Source organism: Hibiscus syriacus, unplaced genomic scaffold, assembly GCF_006381635.1.
Source record: "Hibiscus syriacus cultivar Baekdansim isolate YM2019G1 unplaced genomic scaffold, ASM638163v2 tig00111392_pilon, whole genome shotgun sequence".
NCBI classification, from domain to species: Eukaryota; Viridiplantae; Streptophyta; class Magnoliopsida; order Malvales; family Malvaceae; genus Hibiscus; species Hibiscus syriacus.
In genome coordinates, this window is record NW_024063078.1 from 1,275,403 (window position 1) to 1,293,928 (window position 18,526).

Here is an 18,526-nt window from a genome sequence, read left to right on the forward strand (position 1 = left end):
AATGAGAAAAGGCAAAACATTATATGGATAACTAAAAACTCGAAACACCAGTATAGGGGTTGGCCTGAAACCGAGATGCTAAGTACTTGGAAAAAATTGTATATCTCTTGCAAATTGCAAGGCCTAGATCACTGCCACCAGAATTTCGTGTTGCTGTTGATTGAGTTTGTGCAAATTTGGTAAATAACTTGGGGGCTAATTCCAATGCCTGAATCTTTCACCTACACCAGAAGCAAAGAAGCATAAACATCATCGACCTATAAGATAAAACAATTACAACAGGTACCAACGAAACTAACCTGTTGGCGCAAATAAAAGTGATTATCGCTAGGCATGGGGGGAAATTCAGTGGTTCGAGAATCTCTTAGTAACTCTGCTTTTGCAACAAAAGCTGTGATCTAAATGCTACCGTCATTTGAAAACTTCACAGCATTACCAACAACATTTAAAATCATTCGCATCAGCGCTTTTAGTCACCAACGGCGTATTCAGGCAAGTCAGAAGCCAGATTTAATGAAACATGAAGCTTTTTAACAGACGCAATGGGTTTGATCAAGTTAAGAACCTAACAACACAATAAATGCATCTTACTAGAATGAAAATCACCGAGCAAAACCTATAAAAAAATTCAAAATTCAAAATCCGAAAATGAAAATGAAAATCTACCTCTCTAAATACAGCACAAAGGTTAAAAGTTCCAAGGTCTAGTTGAAGGCTGCCATCTTCCAGCCTTGAAAGATCCAATACATCATTTATTAGGGTAGAAAGAAGTTTACTACTCTTGAGAATTGTTTCAACCATCAGACGTTGTTCGGGTGTTAACTCAGTTTCTTGCAACAAAGAAGATAGAGCAATAATAGCATGCATTGGGGTTCTCATCTAATGATTCATAACAGCCAAGAAATAGTTTCGAGCACGGATTGCCGTATCTGCTTCTCTTCTGGCCAAATCAAGAGCAACATTCTGCTCCATAAGAAGATCCCTAGCCCTCATCGACTCTTCTAAAATTGCAGCATGCGAAAGAGCAACTGCCACCTGAGATCATTATACAAATTATGTGCTTTTAGAAACACTAATATCCAGAACATAAGCAGCAATCGAAGAGCGGCATACAATTCCATAAATGATTTAGTGTAATAACAGTGTCAAAAATGAGAAGGGGTTGTAGAAAATATATAGTTTAGAAGCAAAACAGGACAACTATACCTGGTCAGAAACTACTTCAACAAGTTCCAGCTCGTGGATATGACATTGCCTGGAGCTATCTGAAGGAAGCATCAAAACCACCAAAGCATATCGTTTTGTAAAAAGTTCTGGCCAATCATTAATTTGGAAGTTAGAGAGATGCAGGAGCGGGACACGAACAGCAACCACCTCCCCAGGCATGTACTTCCCTGCAGGGCGTATTCTTGCCACCGGACAGTTCGGGGATATTTTTACCGCATGACTGCTACTAAATACTTTATTGATCATAGGGTGATGGATTGGCACTCTATATCCAACCGGATTCTGTTGACGGAGAGTGTAAGAAAGTTGGAGCTCGAGCCCAGTACGTGTCGGCATCCACAGGGCACATTCTTCTAGTGCCAAAGTTCGACCCAATTCAACTAGAGCGGTTTTCAGTATTGTATGTCTATCCAAAGTGCTCCTGATCTCATGAGTGAACATCCTGACATGTCGACCTGTTTCCTCTTGTGTACGAATCTGACCCATTTCTCTATCAAGCTACGCGGCCTTATTTTTCAAAAATAATTCCAAAAACTAAAACTTACCCAAAAAAAATAATCAACCAAGTAAAAAACTCAAGTTGAAGCGTCAAATCAAATTTTACCAACAAGCTGTCCCACAAAGAAAATGGATGTCAAAATTGAAAAAACTATATCCAAATAGCAAAATTACCTTGTTGAATTATGTCTTTTTAGCAGCTTTATTGCAACTTTTCCCCCATTAAGACAACCTTTGACAAGCTATATATATACGGGAACTTGTCTTTGTAGACAAGGAGCAGAAACTCGAATGCAGACACACCAGAAAGAAGTATGCGGCGTAATGATTTGTCCCTTTTTTTTTTTTTAATATTTTCTGTTAAAACCGAAAATGTTACCAAAAAAAAATATAACATTTCTGGTACCAATAAAAAATATTAAAAATTTACGTTTTAGGTTGCACAAATAACATCTTAAGTCGTGCTCAACAAAAAAATATTAAACTTTTTTATAATATTTTTAATTATATTTTTCTTTAGCTTTAATTAAACCGTCGTTCCTCATACATTCCCTTATCACTTACTCGCGAGTTTTGGTTTGGTAATTGACACTCATCAACGAGGTCATGATGAATGGTGGCGATTACGTTTGACCTTGACAGTTGAGTAATTTTAGATTATTTTAATCTCCCTAAAACGAAATGGATTGGATGACAACTTTATTTTTTAATTTCATTTAGATTATTTATTATCTTTGCATTACTTATTTAATATAAGTTGAATTTCTATTGTATATTTGTTATAGAACACCTTGGAGTATTTCTTTTCTTCTTTGTGAAGATAACCAAATATAGAAGGAAGTGATGTTGTGATGTATGTATTTATAATTTTTTTTGTTTAATCATATACTTAAACTTGATTTATTGTTTTAAATTAGATTATTTTAAATTTAAATTTATTTAAGTTCATGAACACTAAAAATTTCAATAGTTTTAAATATTTATAAAAAATTATATTTTTATTTCAAATATAATAATTAATTAGACAAAAAATCATAAGTATCAAATTGAACTAAAAAAATCAAATTCAGATATTGATTTGAACCAATAAATCAAGTTCTTAAAATAAATAAATAAAAACTAAATTTGAATATTTAATTTGATAAAAAAATCTTAAAATCAAATTTAGATATTAGAATATATATATATATATATATATATATATATATATATATATATATTGATATACAGATTGCATTAAATTTCTTTTACATAACTTATCTATTCTACTTCTAAAACCTAAAACAATAAAATACTTAAAATTATAAACTTTAAATAATACACACAATATTAAATATATATATATATATATATATATATGACATACCAAATTAGCTAAAAATAAATTGGGTTTTTTTATACTGAAAACAAAATATTTGAAAAAAATGGGAGACGATAGGCCCATTGACCCAACAAATCAAACTCATAAAACTATTATTCAACCACACAAGCCCAGCAAGCTCTAAAATAACCCTTTTTAGAGCCTTTATGGACTTGGTATCTCAGCTGTGCCGGAACCCAACTGCATTGATTTTGAGACTTTATAGTTTTTTTTTTAAATTAATCTGAGGTAAATATAAGGTAATATATGTTCAAAGGTCAATCATTTGACATTGAACGCTCATACCCTTAGCATTTATGATGCTTGAACCTGGAACCTCAAAGAATAATAATAATTCTTTTACCACCAAGATCGTTTGGTTCGTACGTCTTTATAGACTTCATCTATTTATTTTGGGATTCTTTTTAATATTAAATTTATATTGGGGTCTATAACAAAGTTCATGTGGGTTCACAAAATATATTATGACACGCAGATTGCGTGATAAATTTAGGCACGAAAAATCGTATTCCAATAGCATCTTAATGATGATGCGTAACTTAATGCGTCACTACAACGTACCATATACGTCCATCCTTTAGAGGTAACCTCTTTTCCTATTAAAATTTTATCAATGATTATCAATATCAATAACATAATCATTAGCGATAACTAGTTAATCTTGTGAGACAAGATACTATATCTTTTAAATAAGATTAGAGGTTTAAATCTTGACGTTTACGAATAAAACAAATTATATTAAAAGAGTTATCTTTATATAGTATTCCACCTGAATTAATTGCATAAAAATAGAATTAGATATTGGTGACAAAGTGTAAATCAAAAACAAAGTGTGGATTGGACAAAAGCAAAAAGTATTGAGTTTGAGAATTATAAATGGGAAGTGGAAAGACAACAAATCCGTGTTGAGTTTCTTTTTTTTTCTTTTCCATATATTGAATCTTAGAAATTTCCATAAGCTTCAGTCCAACGACTATCAACAACAAATCAAGAGGAAAAAATGATGAGAAATTGACAAGTCTTTGAGTTAGGCAATGCCATGAAGGATTCTCAACAAATAATCTCTGTTAACTTTACATCTCAATGCTACACATGTTCCCTGTCTGTCACAGTCAATGTCGTGTGCAGCTTTCCAAAAGGAAAGAGCACCAACTCGTAGTGCGGTTAGTTTTAGATGGTGTTTGAGTTGACTGGCTCGGCATGAGTCGCTTATTACCAAGTCAAAACTCGAGGCATTTTGACACGTTTCCATCCATGTGTGGCCGAAGATGCATGGATTTGTTGGAATATCCCAACATGGGATTACATGGCGATAGATGAACGGATTACTGTCGTTGGCGGCAGGGTCTTTTGGAAAATGTAAAAATGGTTTTGTCTGGTTAGGGTTACTTTTTATGACCAAAACGTGACAATTAAAAGGAGTAATGATGGGCTATCATTGGTTATTGAACTTAACCTAGAAGTAAAGGAATGACGGTGGTTGATTGGACACATGTTAGGAGGATTTGAAAGAATAAAAGATAAAGTTATATAGTTCATCATTTAATTATCTTTTCACTTATACTTGGATCACTTCAATTTTAAATTTTCAATTAAACATTTAATTTTGTAATTATTATTATTTAGTCACTTTAGGATGACATATGTTTTATTTTATTAATATTTTATGACATATTCTATTAATATTTACATATGACGTAACATAATCTTATTAATATTTAATGTCATGTAAGATTTAAAATAAAAATAAAAAAATTTAAAATACTTAAATTTCAAACTTTAAACTGCAAATCAACAGTCTAAACCCTAAATCAGAATCTCAAAACCCTAAAATTTATATGGCATCCAAGTTGATACCCTTTCATTTCCAACCATCCAAACTTATAACCCTCATGTTCAGTGCAATGAGATAAGGGTTAGAACAATGAGGGTGCAATCGATAATGGTGAAGGTTAAGGTTTGGGGTGTGACCGACAAGGGTGAATATGACTATACGAGTGTTTGAGATTTGCAGATTAAAGATTAGAATTTGTAGATTAGGGATTGAGATTAATGCATAAATTTTATTTTAAACCTTACATGGCAAAAATATTGATAAAATATATCATGTTATAGGAAATTATTAATAAAAAATTTATGTCATTCTAGAATGACTAAAAATAGGGGTGATTCGAAGGTTGAATGATTAAATTGATTTTTTTTGAACTTCAGTAACCAAAATAGAAATAAGAAGATTAAGTTTAGTTAAATATAGGAATATGGAGAACTTTTGATAACGAGGATTGCATTTGCACAAGAGACCTCAAAGTTTTGACAAATTAAATAAAATATTAACCAAAAGTGATCATCTATGAATGATCACTTTAGAAGCTCTTAACTTGAACGGCTTGTTTTAGCCTTATCTTTATCTTCTCATTCAATTAAACTAAAAATAATTAATTAATACATAGAATGTGTTAATCAAGTCTAAAGGTAAAGATTCTATAATACCAAAACTATCCAATCCCTAATCACTTATAAACACGAAGATATTGCAATTTTAAGTATAAATATTTTTTTATAATTATGGGGTGAATATAAGATAATATATGTTTGAAGATTTTCAACTATTTGACAATAAAGACTCATACCCTTGGCATCAGGGCGGAGCTTGAAAATTTATTTTGGGGTGTCAAATTTTTTTAAATCGTGTGAATAAATTATTTTTGAGTGGATAAAAATGAACAATGAGTGTCAATTTATGTTTAAGGGTGTCAATATTCTTTTAAAAGTATAATAATTTTATATATTTTTAAATATTTTAAATTTATATTAAAATTATATTCATCGTAACTTGGTGCCAATGCTCGACATATGCGATGATCAAATCTAGAACTTCAAGGGATAACAACAAATCTCTTAACTACTGAAGTCGCTTGGTTCGTATAATTTTAAATTTACCTAAATTCATGTTTTTATATGTTAAAACATCAAGGATGTAAATTAAATTAAGACGTAAATGCCGTATCAATGAATTTTTCTTTGTTTATATATATATGACATAAATTTTAATTGTTTATTTCCATTTAACCAATGTATTTTAAAAATATATAAAATAAAATAAAATTTACATAAATATAAATTAATCCTAATCATATATGCATCAACTTATAGAAGGTTTCTCATATAACATTTTACACGTGGCATGAGGTTTTTTTATATATATAAAATATTTGTAAAAGCTCAAAGAATTGGTGACTGCGGGCAGCAACCAAGAAGTCATATAGGGACAAATATAATAACGGCCTGTTTGGAGAAGAAAACAAGGAAGAAAATGGACCAGTGAAATGAACCTGCCATGGTTTCTATCCAAACAGGCGTGCATGATTTGAACATAATGTGGATTGATTTGACCCTTCCAAACACGTCCCAAATAGTTAACCGCTTATAATCTATGCTGCTTTTTGCCGTCTCCATGCCCATTGGTAGGACGGCTTCCCATCCAACAATGTGGGTCTACACTTTTGTTTTTCCAAGCCCATTTTGTCACTATTCTAAATACAAATTCCTCATTTAAAAATATTATCAATTAAATTTAGTTAGATTGACATCGTTGTTAATATATTATGTATAAGGTTATACGATCAAATAAATGTAGACGTTTAATATCTTTTGAACAAAAATAAAAGCATGAGAAGCAAAGCAAGAAGGACATCACTTTGCACCAGGGGAAACAAAGGGAAGGTACGTCTATGACTTGAGATACGCATTTTACTACAAGTGGGAAGGGTGGGAAAGTTCAATGCAACCAATCCAAGTCATCGCCTCGTCCACGTCAGCCGGCCGACATTTTTTGACACGTGAATATGGTACATTCTAGATGTTCCGTCTTATATTCTCGTATATTTCGTAAATATGTATCGTAGTGTTTTTGCTTTTAATTTCGTTTCACACACTAATTATATGTGCACATTAGTTGAATGGGATTCAGATATTCAAGTACGTCACGAAATTGTTTTACTTTTACTATTCTACTATTAAAAGAAATTATGTTAATTAATAAATTAATAGGAATAAAAATAAACACTTTCGGTCATCATTAGCAATAACATAACTCGATAAAAAAATCACTATACGACACTAATATTTATCTTGTAACATAATTTCAATGCATTACTTGTATGCAATAAAAACAAAATGAATGTTTTTTTCTTTTAAAAATGTCTCTTATTAAATGCGTGATGGTACACAACATAGCACAAACTAGCGCCCGCCAATTTTGTTTTGGGTAGCCACCCACCTCTCCTTTTGCTACCAAACCATGTGCCCTCCATGTGCCTTAATTCAACACACCCCTTTCATATGGGACCATATTGAAGACCAATCATCAATGCAGCTGCCTTTCCCTTCTCTTAACTAATTTTTCTTATCATTCATGTTCATCTCGTCGTATATTAAGGTCACCTAAACAATATATCGTAAACGGTCCGCATAAATATTGATTCAAATAATTGAGGCCTACACATGCTACTTTTTAATTAATGTAGTGTTTGTATTGTGTGCGCGTTATCAATAAATTTAAAAAATTATGAATAGTTCATTTTTTGTTTAACAGGTTAAAAAATATAGCATCTTATGTATTTATATATATAATATATTTTATATTTGTTTAACAGTTCATATTTAAATTTTGAACTTAAACTCTTTTCTTAAGAGTGTAATGTGTCTTACAATTATATCTAACATTTGTTGGTATGTACAGAGACGAAAGTACATGGAGAGTCGAGGGGTTCTTGGCCCTTCCAAATTTTTTGATCTAATAGTATTTTAAGTCCTTATCAGTTTAAATTTAAGTAAGATTAGACTTTTGTCCCTATATTTTTTTAGACTAAATGCCTAATAAGTTTATATTATTAAATAATAAGATAATAGATTAATCTTATAGCACTTATTAAGGGCAAGTTTTAAAAAAATAAAGATGGGATTAATGATAATTAGTGTTTCATAAACTTTTTATTAAAGTGCATGCACTTTGTAATTATTCAAGCTTATAGGCTAAGCATTGGTGGGTACATAGAAACAATATATAATTATTTGGTATAGTATTAATTAAGGATAATACACACAAAAGGGAAGGGATAGTTGGCAGTTGGCCGTTTATTCAGGTAAAGTCTGTTGGTCGAATAGTTTTTAAATTGAATTATTCTTTGAAAGGATTTTCTTCCATCACCATTGGAGACACTAAAAGACTATGTTGTTTATTCACCAGCCCCTTTAAGTTCAGATATTTTTACCTATTGGTAATGCAAGTTGCACAACATGTCAAATTAATTAATTCCAATTTCAATAGTGACAACTAAAATCACATGTATCCGATCTATTGATCGATTAATTCGGATCGGATACTGCAGAGGCGAGGACGACCCTCTCAATCCAGTTTGCTCCATTCACAAACGTCATAATTCGAACCTCTAACCTTGCTTAAGGGATCTAGTGTCTTATCTCACTAGACCAACTAGTTGTTGGTTTGAAATTTCTATGATAACTTGATTCAATTTTTAATTTTTTTATATTAATTTTGAGTTTTAAATGTTTTGACATTTTTTAAAAAATAAAACAACTTTATTTTATTGTTTTTAATATTATTTGATAAAGTTTTAAAAAATATTTAAATATTTTTTAAAATAAAAAAATATTTCTCAATATTTATTATTTTTTGTCAAATTGGTCCTATATAAAAAATTATCTCTCGAAAGTTAAATTGCTCTAAATTAAAGAAGATAATTTAATTTTGGTATAATGTTAGAATAAGTCCCCCAATGTTTATTGAAATAGTCATTTTGGTCCTTATTTTTTTGGGAACATTTTGACTTCCAACGTTTAATTTTAGGGGGAAAATGCCCATAATATTTGATTAAATAGCCACATTGGTACTTATTCTTTTTTTATATAGCATTTTGGCCCATGACGTTTCATTTTAGGGGTAAAAAACTCCCTATTTTGAGGCATTAACATTTCGTTAATTAACGGTTTCCATCCACATATGAGTCTTTTTATCTTAAAATGAAATATTGAGCGAGGGCTAAAATGTTCTAAGAATAAGGCCAAAATAACTTTTTAGTCAAATATTAGGGTTTTTTTTACATTATGCCTTTAACTTTTCATATATTTTTTAAAAGTATTAGTTATTGGGACGAGACATTAGACCTTTTAAGTATAATCGTATATTTTAAAAAAATGAAGGTTGAAAATGAAGAAAAATATTTTTATAAAATTTAAAAACATGTAACACACTTTCTAATATTTTCATTATAACATTTTTAGCAAATATAATATTCTATACCATTTTTTTCTTATTTCGATATCTATTTTTTAATATATATATATATATATATATATATATATATATATATATTAACCTAACTTGTTAGATAATAAATAATTTTAAATTCTTAAGCTTATTTTTTAAAAACAAAAGTAATACACTCAACGTGCCACATCCGACAATGATAACTAGAATCTCGATTTTCTCGTTATCTATCGTCAATCATATAACTAACAAATAAATTATGACCATAAATAATTTTTTAAAAACCCTAAATTTTAATAATTTATTTAGATAAGATATCGTGTCTTCATATAGAAATAATTACAATCAAATAAACAGAAATCAACATTCCGTTTGAAATAGGAATTATTAAATAAACAAAATTAATATCTATAATTAATTTAAAACAACATTATTTTTTCCAACATGATTTTGCGTGACGACTTCATACACTAAAGCAATCAATAATGTTTCTATTTGCCAAAAATATAACATGTGAGTGCTTTACAAATAAACCCAAAAAATGAAAGACGTGCACGTGTATATGCTCTACATAATTTATATAGTGGGTTGAATAACATGGCTTTAGGTGGTAATTAACATAATTTAATTCCTTAACTTTCTACTTAATTAACCAAATTATTGATGGACACGTTAAAGTGTTTGAGAATGCTGTATTTTATTCTAAATTAACCAACCGTCAGCTTTTAATTAAGTTTAATAATATTATCATAAAGTGAAAGAATATATTATTAAATTGTTAAGTGGTTTACGAGACAACCTCCCATTAAATAAATAAATAAATAATTTGCAAGAAGATGAATGGAGATGTGGTTGTTACATGTTAGCCTGTTATTTGAAGTTTTATGTTAAAAAAATATTTACCGCTTTCTTGTTAATGGTGGAAAATAAATTGGAAAGAAATCTTTCCTACCTGTAATTATAAAAAAAATAATTAATTGGGTAATATTTTATTTGTAACCAATAATTAAAAGATTATTTATTAGCAAAATCTTTCTCCAAAAGATATGCTGATTAATTAATATTAGAATTCAGACTTGAGACACCAAATATTTCAATATCTCAATTAGGGATGAGCTTGGCTTAAGGTCATGCGAAATTTTCGACATATCCGAATATAGTCGAGTATTGTATCCTTCATTCATTATCCGACCCAAACAGTGGCGGAACTTGGTGATAAAGTTTAGGAGAGTCGACTTAAAACTTTACAAAAATTTAGAGGTTTGAATTAAAATATTTAAAGAGTTTTGTTTCCATTTTTTTAAAGATTGGGGTCTAATTAAATTTTTTAAATTTTTGAGAGGCTTAATGAGAATTTTTAAAAATTATGAGAGGGGTTTAATTAAGAATAATAAAAATTTAAAGCTTAATATGAATTTCTAAAAATTCTATGAGGGCTAATTTTTTATAAAAATTTTAAGGGTCTAAAATTGAAATTTCTAAATTTTTTGGGAGGCCATGGCCCTCACATGTCTCCACTTAGTTCCGCCTCTGGACTCGAGTTTAGAGAGGCTCCAATCGATTCAAAACTTGACCTAATTCTTGAGATTAAAACTCGCTCACAATCAATCCAACACATATATATATATATATATATATATATATATATAATGTTATTCGGTGAAATAAAGACCTAGTTAAAAAATATAGAACAAGGGAGATTATTATAATTTTTCTTATATGTAACGGGTGATTACACTATAATCCCAGGCCAGAATGAGATTTTTTCACCTAAATTTGAACCATACCTAGCTCAACTTTATCCTAAAAAAATTTAACTTGACCCGGCTTGAACCTAATTTTATTTTAAAATAATTGATCTTATAAAATTTAATTAAATCGAAGCTCGACGAATCTGAATTCCTCGTCCATCCCTAACCTCAATCCTAATTTTAATAACATTATTGTTAAGATTTAAATTTCAATCTTATTTTTAAAAGAGCAATAGTTTCAACCCTAAAATTAAGTAAAAGATGTATATACAAGGACAGTGCCGTCAAATAGGATACCTAACTATTACCTGTCTGCCGTCCCCCCAGTTTGGATTAATGGATTAATTTAAATAACTTAGGTAGTGAGTGTCTGAGTGATACACAACAGCAAATATTATAGGGTTTTTGGGTAAAATTGTTTTTTTACTATACTATTTTATGAATTGACCCAACTTAATGTAATACTTTATGTTGTCTTACGTAGGCTAATATTCTATGTTTTTCCACTTAATTTTTTATACACAAGTATTTCTCCACTATCACTTATATGGTCCTTGCTGCCACGCGTGTTTTGTTAATTAGACAAATTGAAAATTATCTATTATCTTATTTAGTTAAAAATACATATTTTTTTTGTAAATTTACTTTTATTTTCAATAGGGTCAAATGTAAATTCATTGCTCAATTTTGACTATATTCATGTTTAGATGATTAAATTTTAAAATCTTCATTTTAATCATTATATTTTTTATTATTTTATTTTTGTCACTCATGCATTAAATAAAAAATAACAGGGTGACACAGTCAGTTTTATGCTGACATTGACTAAATTTTATTGACATAAAAGTCGGTTATTTACCACGTCACTTTTTTTCTTTTTTTCCCCTTTCTTTTTTTTTTCTCCACAAAGATGAAAACTCTATTTCTCTGTCACGCCACATTGAAATCATCATTCTCCAACATTTTTGTCAATCACATAAGACACCAATGAATTGTCTCATTGTGCCCTACCACTCTATCAGTTAATTTTTTCTCAAAAATCTCTTTAAAACTCTAAAATCTCAACCCTAAATTCACATAAAAAACAACTATGATGTACAATTTTCATCATTTCGATCAATGTAAAATCAAGATATATATAGCTCATCTCATAATTTACCGACCCTTCCAATGTTAGAATTTTGAAGAAGATGTTTCATCATTGGGAAATCAAAGAAAAACTAAAACTATGAGTTTTTTTCACACAAAAAAAACGAAAGAAGTTTTGAGGTATTTTCATATTTTTAAAAGACAAATATCAATTCATAACACTGTTAATTATTAAATAATAAAAAATTGAACGGTTCAAAACTTCATTAATCAAATTATTTTTTAAAATTTAATAAATAAAACAAATTTATAATAAAAAATGAATAATGAAATTTATAATTTATCTTTTTTATTTTAACAACCGGGTAATATTTCGGGCTTCTCAACATCTTTAATTAACAATAATTACAAATAAAATTATTTTATGATTAATTAAACTTGTCCCATTTCACAAACAAATATGCCTTCATTTCTCATGATTTATTCGACAAATTGAAATATAAATTCATAATTACAAACATAGGATTACTTACATGAAAAATATCTTTATTTTTTAATCAATATCGATTGGAAATATCTGTCGATGGAGCACAATACACAACCATTTCAACACGACAGAGAGTTCATGACTTCATGTTTAAATTGTTGAAGAGCAACGATTAATTATATTGATTAGCATTATATATTTGATGTAACACATGTCATTCTCCTTATAAAGAACTCAACCTGAGTCATCACTGCTTCATACTTATGGATTTTGATATTTTCGATCACTAACAAATAATATAAATAGGATTAAAAATAATTTGAATTTAATTTATTAATCCTTTTTTTAAATTAAAAAATTAAAAATTTATAATAAAAATAATTCTTTAAATTCAGTTTTTTTTTCATAAGATCAGAACTTAAATTTTTAATATTCTTTAAATGATTTAATATTTCATTTCGATTAACTAATAAAAAATAGTGTTTGTTTTAATTAATTTAATTAATTGGTATTGTTGGAGAAGAAGAGGGGAAGCGTGTGGGACAAATGATGTGACTTAGATTTGGGACTTGAAAAGCAGCAAAGGCCACGTGTTGCCCTAAACCACTCCCGTTTGAGGATGAAACGCGCTCTGCCATCCCTACCTATAATGCCATTCTCTAATATTCCATTTCTATTTTTTTTAAAAAAAAGATAAAACGAATTTAGGATATAAGAATAAAGATAAGTTAATAAAATATTTTAATTCTATGAATTATATTTTTTTTCTTTTTAGTTCTCAAAGTTTCGTCTTGATTAATCTAAATCGACCTGAGTCAGACATTTGATTTTGGTGAGTGAATCTCCTAATAGGGATTTTCTGCATACATAAGGACTCAAACTTAGATCTGCTTAAGCGATATCAAGTTGCTTACCAATTTAACTAACTCTGTTGGTTACAAATACTATTTAAATATTATTATACGACAATAGTAAATATTAAAAAGATTAATATTTATTAGTTATAAAATAAATATGAACAAATTTGAACTAGATTTGAGATGTACAACCAATTAGAATTTGAAATTGATTTAGTGATTTTAGTGATAAAAGATAAAAACACTCTCCCTTAAGGATTCATATTCGAACAATTATGCTTATAGAAGATGTATACGTTATGAATAGACTAAGAAAATTTTGAAAGAATAATATTTTATAGTCAATATCGAAACTATTAAATAAAAAAAAGAATTTGAGGAGTACTTAAATTCCATTCCCTTTAAAACTTTGGGATGTTTATAGAAAATAAAGAAAAATAGATTAGAAAAAGTGGGCGATCGTGTCAAAGGATTAAGCAAATATGTCCCGCAAACCCGCACTGGTCTTCTCCCCAACTCAAATGTAACACGTGGTCTCCTCTTACATGTCTCCACTGGATCTCTCCCTCCTTTTCTTCTCTATATATACCTTCTTCTCTCTCCCCGATTTCCCTCATCACTCACTCCACTCAACATTTTATCTTCAACCAAACATCACCTAAGCACACATTTCTCATAATCTCTTATTTTTCAAATTTGTTATTCTTTTCAAGAGCCAATCAAGTTTCACCATTCATTGCAAAGAATAGTGATTGGCCCTATGGCTTCTTCATCAGCGTCATCAGTTGCTAGTGGGAGCTGTTGTCTTAAGGATACTAAACTTCCTGTTTCCAAATCTTCTTCTTCTTCTTCTTCTGTAGCGTTCAAGAGATACATTTCGTGCTCTCTTCAAACCCCTTCGATTCTTCATTTGCCTAAGCAACAATCACCGGCTTTCCCTCCGACGAAACACACTTCTTGTGATGATGAGAAAGCTCAATCCCGGCAATGGAATTCTTTGCAAAAAGCGGCGGCTATGGCTTTAGATGCAGTAGAGAATGCTTTAGTCTCTCACGAGCGTCAGCATCCTTTGCCGAAAACAGCCGACCCCAGGGTTCAAATTGCAGGTAACTTTGCTCCTGTTCCTGAGCAGCCAGTCAAGCAGAGACTTCCCGTTATCGGTACAATCCCGGAATGTATACAAGGAGTCTACGCTCGAAACGGAGCTAACCCGCTTCATGAGCCGGTGGCCGGACACCATTTCTTCGATGGGGATGGGATGGTTCATGCGGTTCAGTTCAAAAATGGCTCGGCTAGCTACGCTTGTAGGTTCACCGAGACGAGCCGTCTTGTTCAAGAAAGATCTTTCGGTCGTCCAGTTTTCCCTAAGGCTATTGGTGAACTCCATGGCCACTCAGGCATAGCAAGACTGTTACTTTTCTACGCTCGTGGCTTATTCGGACTAGTCGATCCGAGCCATGGGACCGGCGTTAGCAACGCCGGTCTTGTTTACTTCAACGGCCACCTCCTTGCGATGTCGGAAGACGATTTGCCTTACCATGTTCGTATCACACCGTCCGGTGACTTGAAAACCGTTGGCAGATATGATTTTGATAGCCAGTTAAAGTCTACAATGATTGCTCACCCCAAAGTTGATCCACAAACGGGTGAACTCTTTGCTCTCAGCTATGATGTTATCCAAAAACCATATCTTAAGTACTTTAAATTCGCACCCAATGGTTCGAAATCACCCGATGTCGAAATCCCGGTCGACGGTCCGACAATGATGCACGATTTTGCAATCACCGAGAATTTTGTGGTTATCCCGGACCAGCAAGTAGTTTTCAAATTGGGTGAAATGATTCACGGTGGTTCACCAGTTGTGTATGACAAGAACAAGGTGGCAAGGTTTGGGGTATTAGACAAGAATGACATTGATGCTTCCCGGATTAAATGGATTGAGGCACCTGATTGCTTTTGTTTCCATCTTTGGAATGCATGGGAAGAGTCGGAGACCAATGAAGTCGTCGTGATCGGCTCTTGCATGACGCCACCGGATTCGATTTTCAACGAATGCGAAGAGAATCTCAAGAGCGTTCTCTCCGAAATTCGATTGAATTTGAAGACCGGAAAGTCGACTCGTCGAGCCATTATTTCAGAATCCGAGCAAGTGAATTTGGAAGCAGGGATGGTGAACAAGAACTTACTCGGAAGAAAAACTAAATTCGCATATTTGGCACTAGCCGAGCCTTGGCCTAAAGTGTCGGGATTCGCCAAAGTCGACCTCTCCACCGGAGAAGTTCATAAATATATCTACGGAGATCAAAGATACGGCGGCGAGCCTTTGTTCTTCCCTCGAAACCCGGATTCTCCGAATGAAGATGACGGCTATATTCTAGCCTTCGTTCACGATGAGAAGACATGGAAATCAGAGCTGCAAATCGTGAATGCCATGGATTTAAAGCTCGAAGCCACGGTTCAACTTCCGTCTCGAGTTCCATACGGTTTTCATGGAACATTCATAATCTCAAAGGACTTGGAAAAGCAGGCCTAAAGTTCATCAGCCATTTTAGATGATTAAAAAGAAGAGATTTACCAGAGGGATGCTTTACACATGATTGTCCCCGGAATCTCTTCCTCTGTTTTTAAATCCTGTTTTTAGGGTTACTCCACTTCCATAACTCTTTTTTTGTTACCATTTTACAGTGAAAAAGATTTAGGGAAACACAGCTCGTAGCTTTTGACTCGAAGCTCAGCTGGTTTCTGCATATTATTTCACTTTGTGTTCATTAAACAGTACATAAAATTACAGGAAAAATAGTATTTCCTCTGTAATTCTCTGTTTCCTTGTGAAGACTTGAAATTTACAGTACATTTATATATTTTTTAAAGACATTTACTTTGTGTATTACCATTGAATATATACCCTGTACGAGGAAAGTGCCTGGATTGTATTTATATTTGCATAGACAGCCGACGTGACAGGTCCATTTGTTCAACATATCTAATGGTTAGGTCAATTTTTGACAAGAACAATTAAGTTGAATTTGTTAGAATCAATGAACAAATGAGAAAGAGTTAAATGTTAAATCATTCAAGGAAAAACGACAGATTGGACATTTTTTTAATGTAATTTTTCTGAATAGCCCATTTTTTAATCTGAATTTAAGGTTTAAGGTTTAAGGTTTAGAGTATTATATATATAGATATCTTGTAATCGTGTCGTTGATTCTCGAAGGAAAAGAAACTCGGACTGTCGTATGCGATGTCCCGGAACCAGATTTCGTTCTTAGATTAAGATTCGAATATCAGACTCATTAAATATTAAATAATTATCTAAATTAAACTTAAATTTGTTTGGAAAAGAAAACTTATATTTGTCATGTTGAATGTTTTTATGAGGGGCTGCATGAGAGGAAGGAAACACATACCCTACATATATTAAATTATGGTGAAAGGAAATTCAAAGGCTGCCCTACTTGGGGGCGAAAAAAAAACAGAAAGCAATTTCCAATTACAATGAGTCATGGTTTATTCTTCACATAAAGGGATGGTGTACCCTACATCTTAAGGGTGTGAAGTCAATTTCTTTGATTAACAATGCCTGATTGCCAAGGGACAACACATAATCTTTTTATTGTGGTATAATTATCGTCGTGCATTTTCAGATTGTTTTTTGCTGTTAATCTATATACATCGTTAAACTATCTCATCATTTTCTTATGATTTCATAGAATTAGATTTCCTCAGAATCATTTTACAATTCACAAAATTATACACAAATATCTATTATTTTTGGAGTTTGAAGACTTTCTCGATTTTGTGAGGTTTGGGTGTTTGTTCTAAAACTCAAACGATGAGAAGATTCTTTCGAAAAGACGAATAATATATCTTGAAATTATCCTCATCAAACGACCATTAGAGGAGATTGGAGCTTTAAAACATCAAACGTTAAGATGGGTTTTTGTCGGCGTTTAGTTGATTTCGTGAAAAAATAATTTGAGAGGAAAAATTAGTGAAATATAAACATTTTGATATCTATCTTTTTATAAATGATGAGCAATGTTAAGCGACGATTAACCGATAATGAAGACTAAAAGAGTTGATGATTTTTTACAAAAAAAGAGGAAGAGACGAACACATCTCGAAACAACAATGATTTAACAACCCAATGACAAAAAAGTTAATGTCGAAAGTTTAGTGTTAAAATTGAAACGTTTTAAAATCTAATGACTAAATTGATATATAAACTAAAATTCAAGTGTTAATAGAATAGTTTACCCCTAATTTTAATACGATGGATACTAAACATATATGAATGCATAATTCCAAAATTAAACCCAATGTTTATTAGAATAATTATTTTGACTCATATTCTTTTTTTGGAATATTTTGACCCCAACATCTCATTTTAAGATAAAAAGACCACTAACGTTTGACTAAATAGTCACTTTGATCCTTATTCTTTTATTATGGAGCAATTTGACCCCGAATATTTCATTTTAGGATAAAAAGCCCCTATTTTGGAGTACTAACAGTTTGTTAACTAATGGTTTCCATCCATGGAGGGATCTTTTTGCCTTAAAATGAAACGTTGGGGGATCAAAATGCTAAAATGATAATTTTGATAAACGTTGGGGATAATTTCAGTATTATGCCTAAATAAAATAAATGAAAGTGTACAAGTGAAAGATGATCATCAATTCAAAGGTGGGAACGAAGTTGAAATCGACTTGATATTGATATGGAATTATAGATAGCGTACCAGCCAACATTTCTGTAAACCTCAATTACAAAATTAATCACTTTATACCAATTAAATTGTCTAATTTCTGCTGCTAAAATATCCCCTTAATCATTTTTACCTATTCTTTTTGTTTCAATTATACATTAGAATATGGACAGTAATTCTCTTTGTATCATGACATATATATGTTGTGGCCAATAAAAAGATGCAAATGAACTGTT

At 31.0% G+C, this 18,526-nt stretch overlaps 1 protein-coding gene and 1 pseudogene across 1 annotated transcript; one reads left to right on the top strand and one right to left on the bottom strand.

Moving 5' to 3' along the window:
• Positions 1-221: 221 nt before the first annotated feature.
• Positions 222-1,748, bottom strand: LOC120160585 (annotated as a pseudogene).
• A 12,455-nt stretch (positions 1,749-14,203) lies between these two features.
• LOC120160143 (9-cis-epoxycarotenoid dioxygenase NCED1, chloroplastic-like) lies at positions 14,204-16,447 on the top strand. The gene has a single exon (XM_039170579.1). It carries the CDS (start codon positions 14,340-14,342, stop codon positions 16,110-16,112), a length of 1,773 nt encoding a protein of 590 aa, XP_039026510.1. The 5' UTR covers positions 14,204-14,339; the 3' UTR covers positions 16,113-16,447.
• The last annotated feature ends 2,079 nt before the right edge of the window (positions 16,448-18,526 follow it).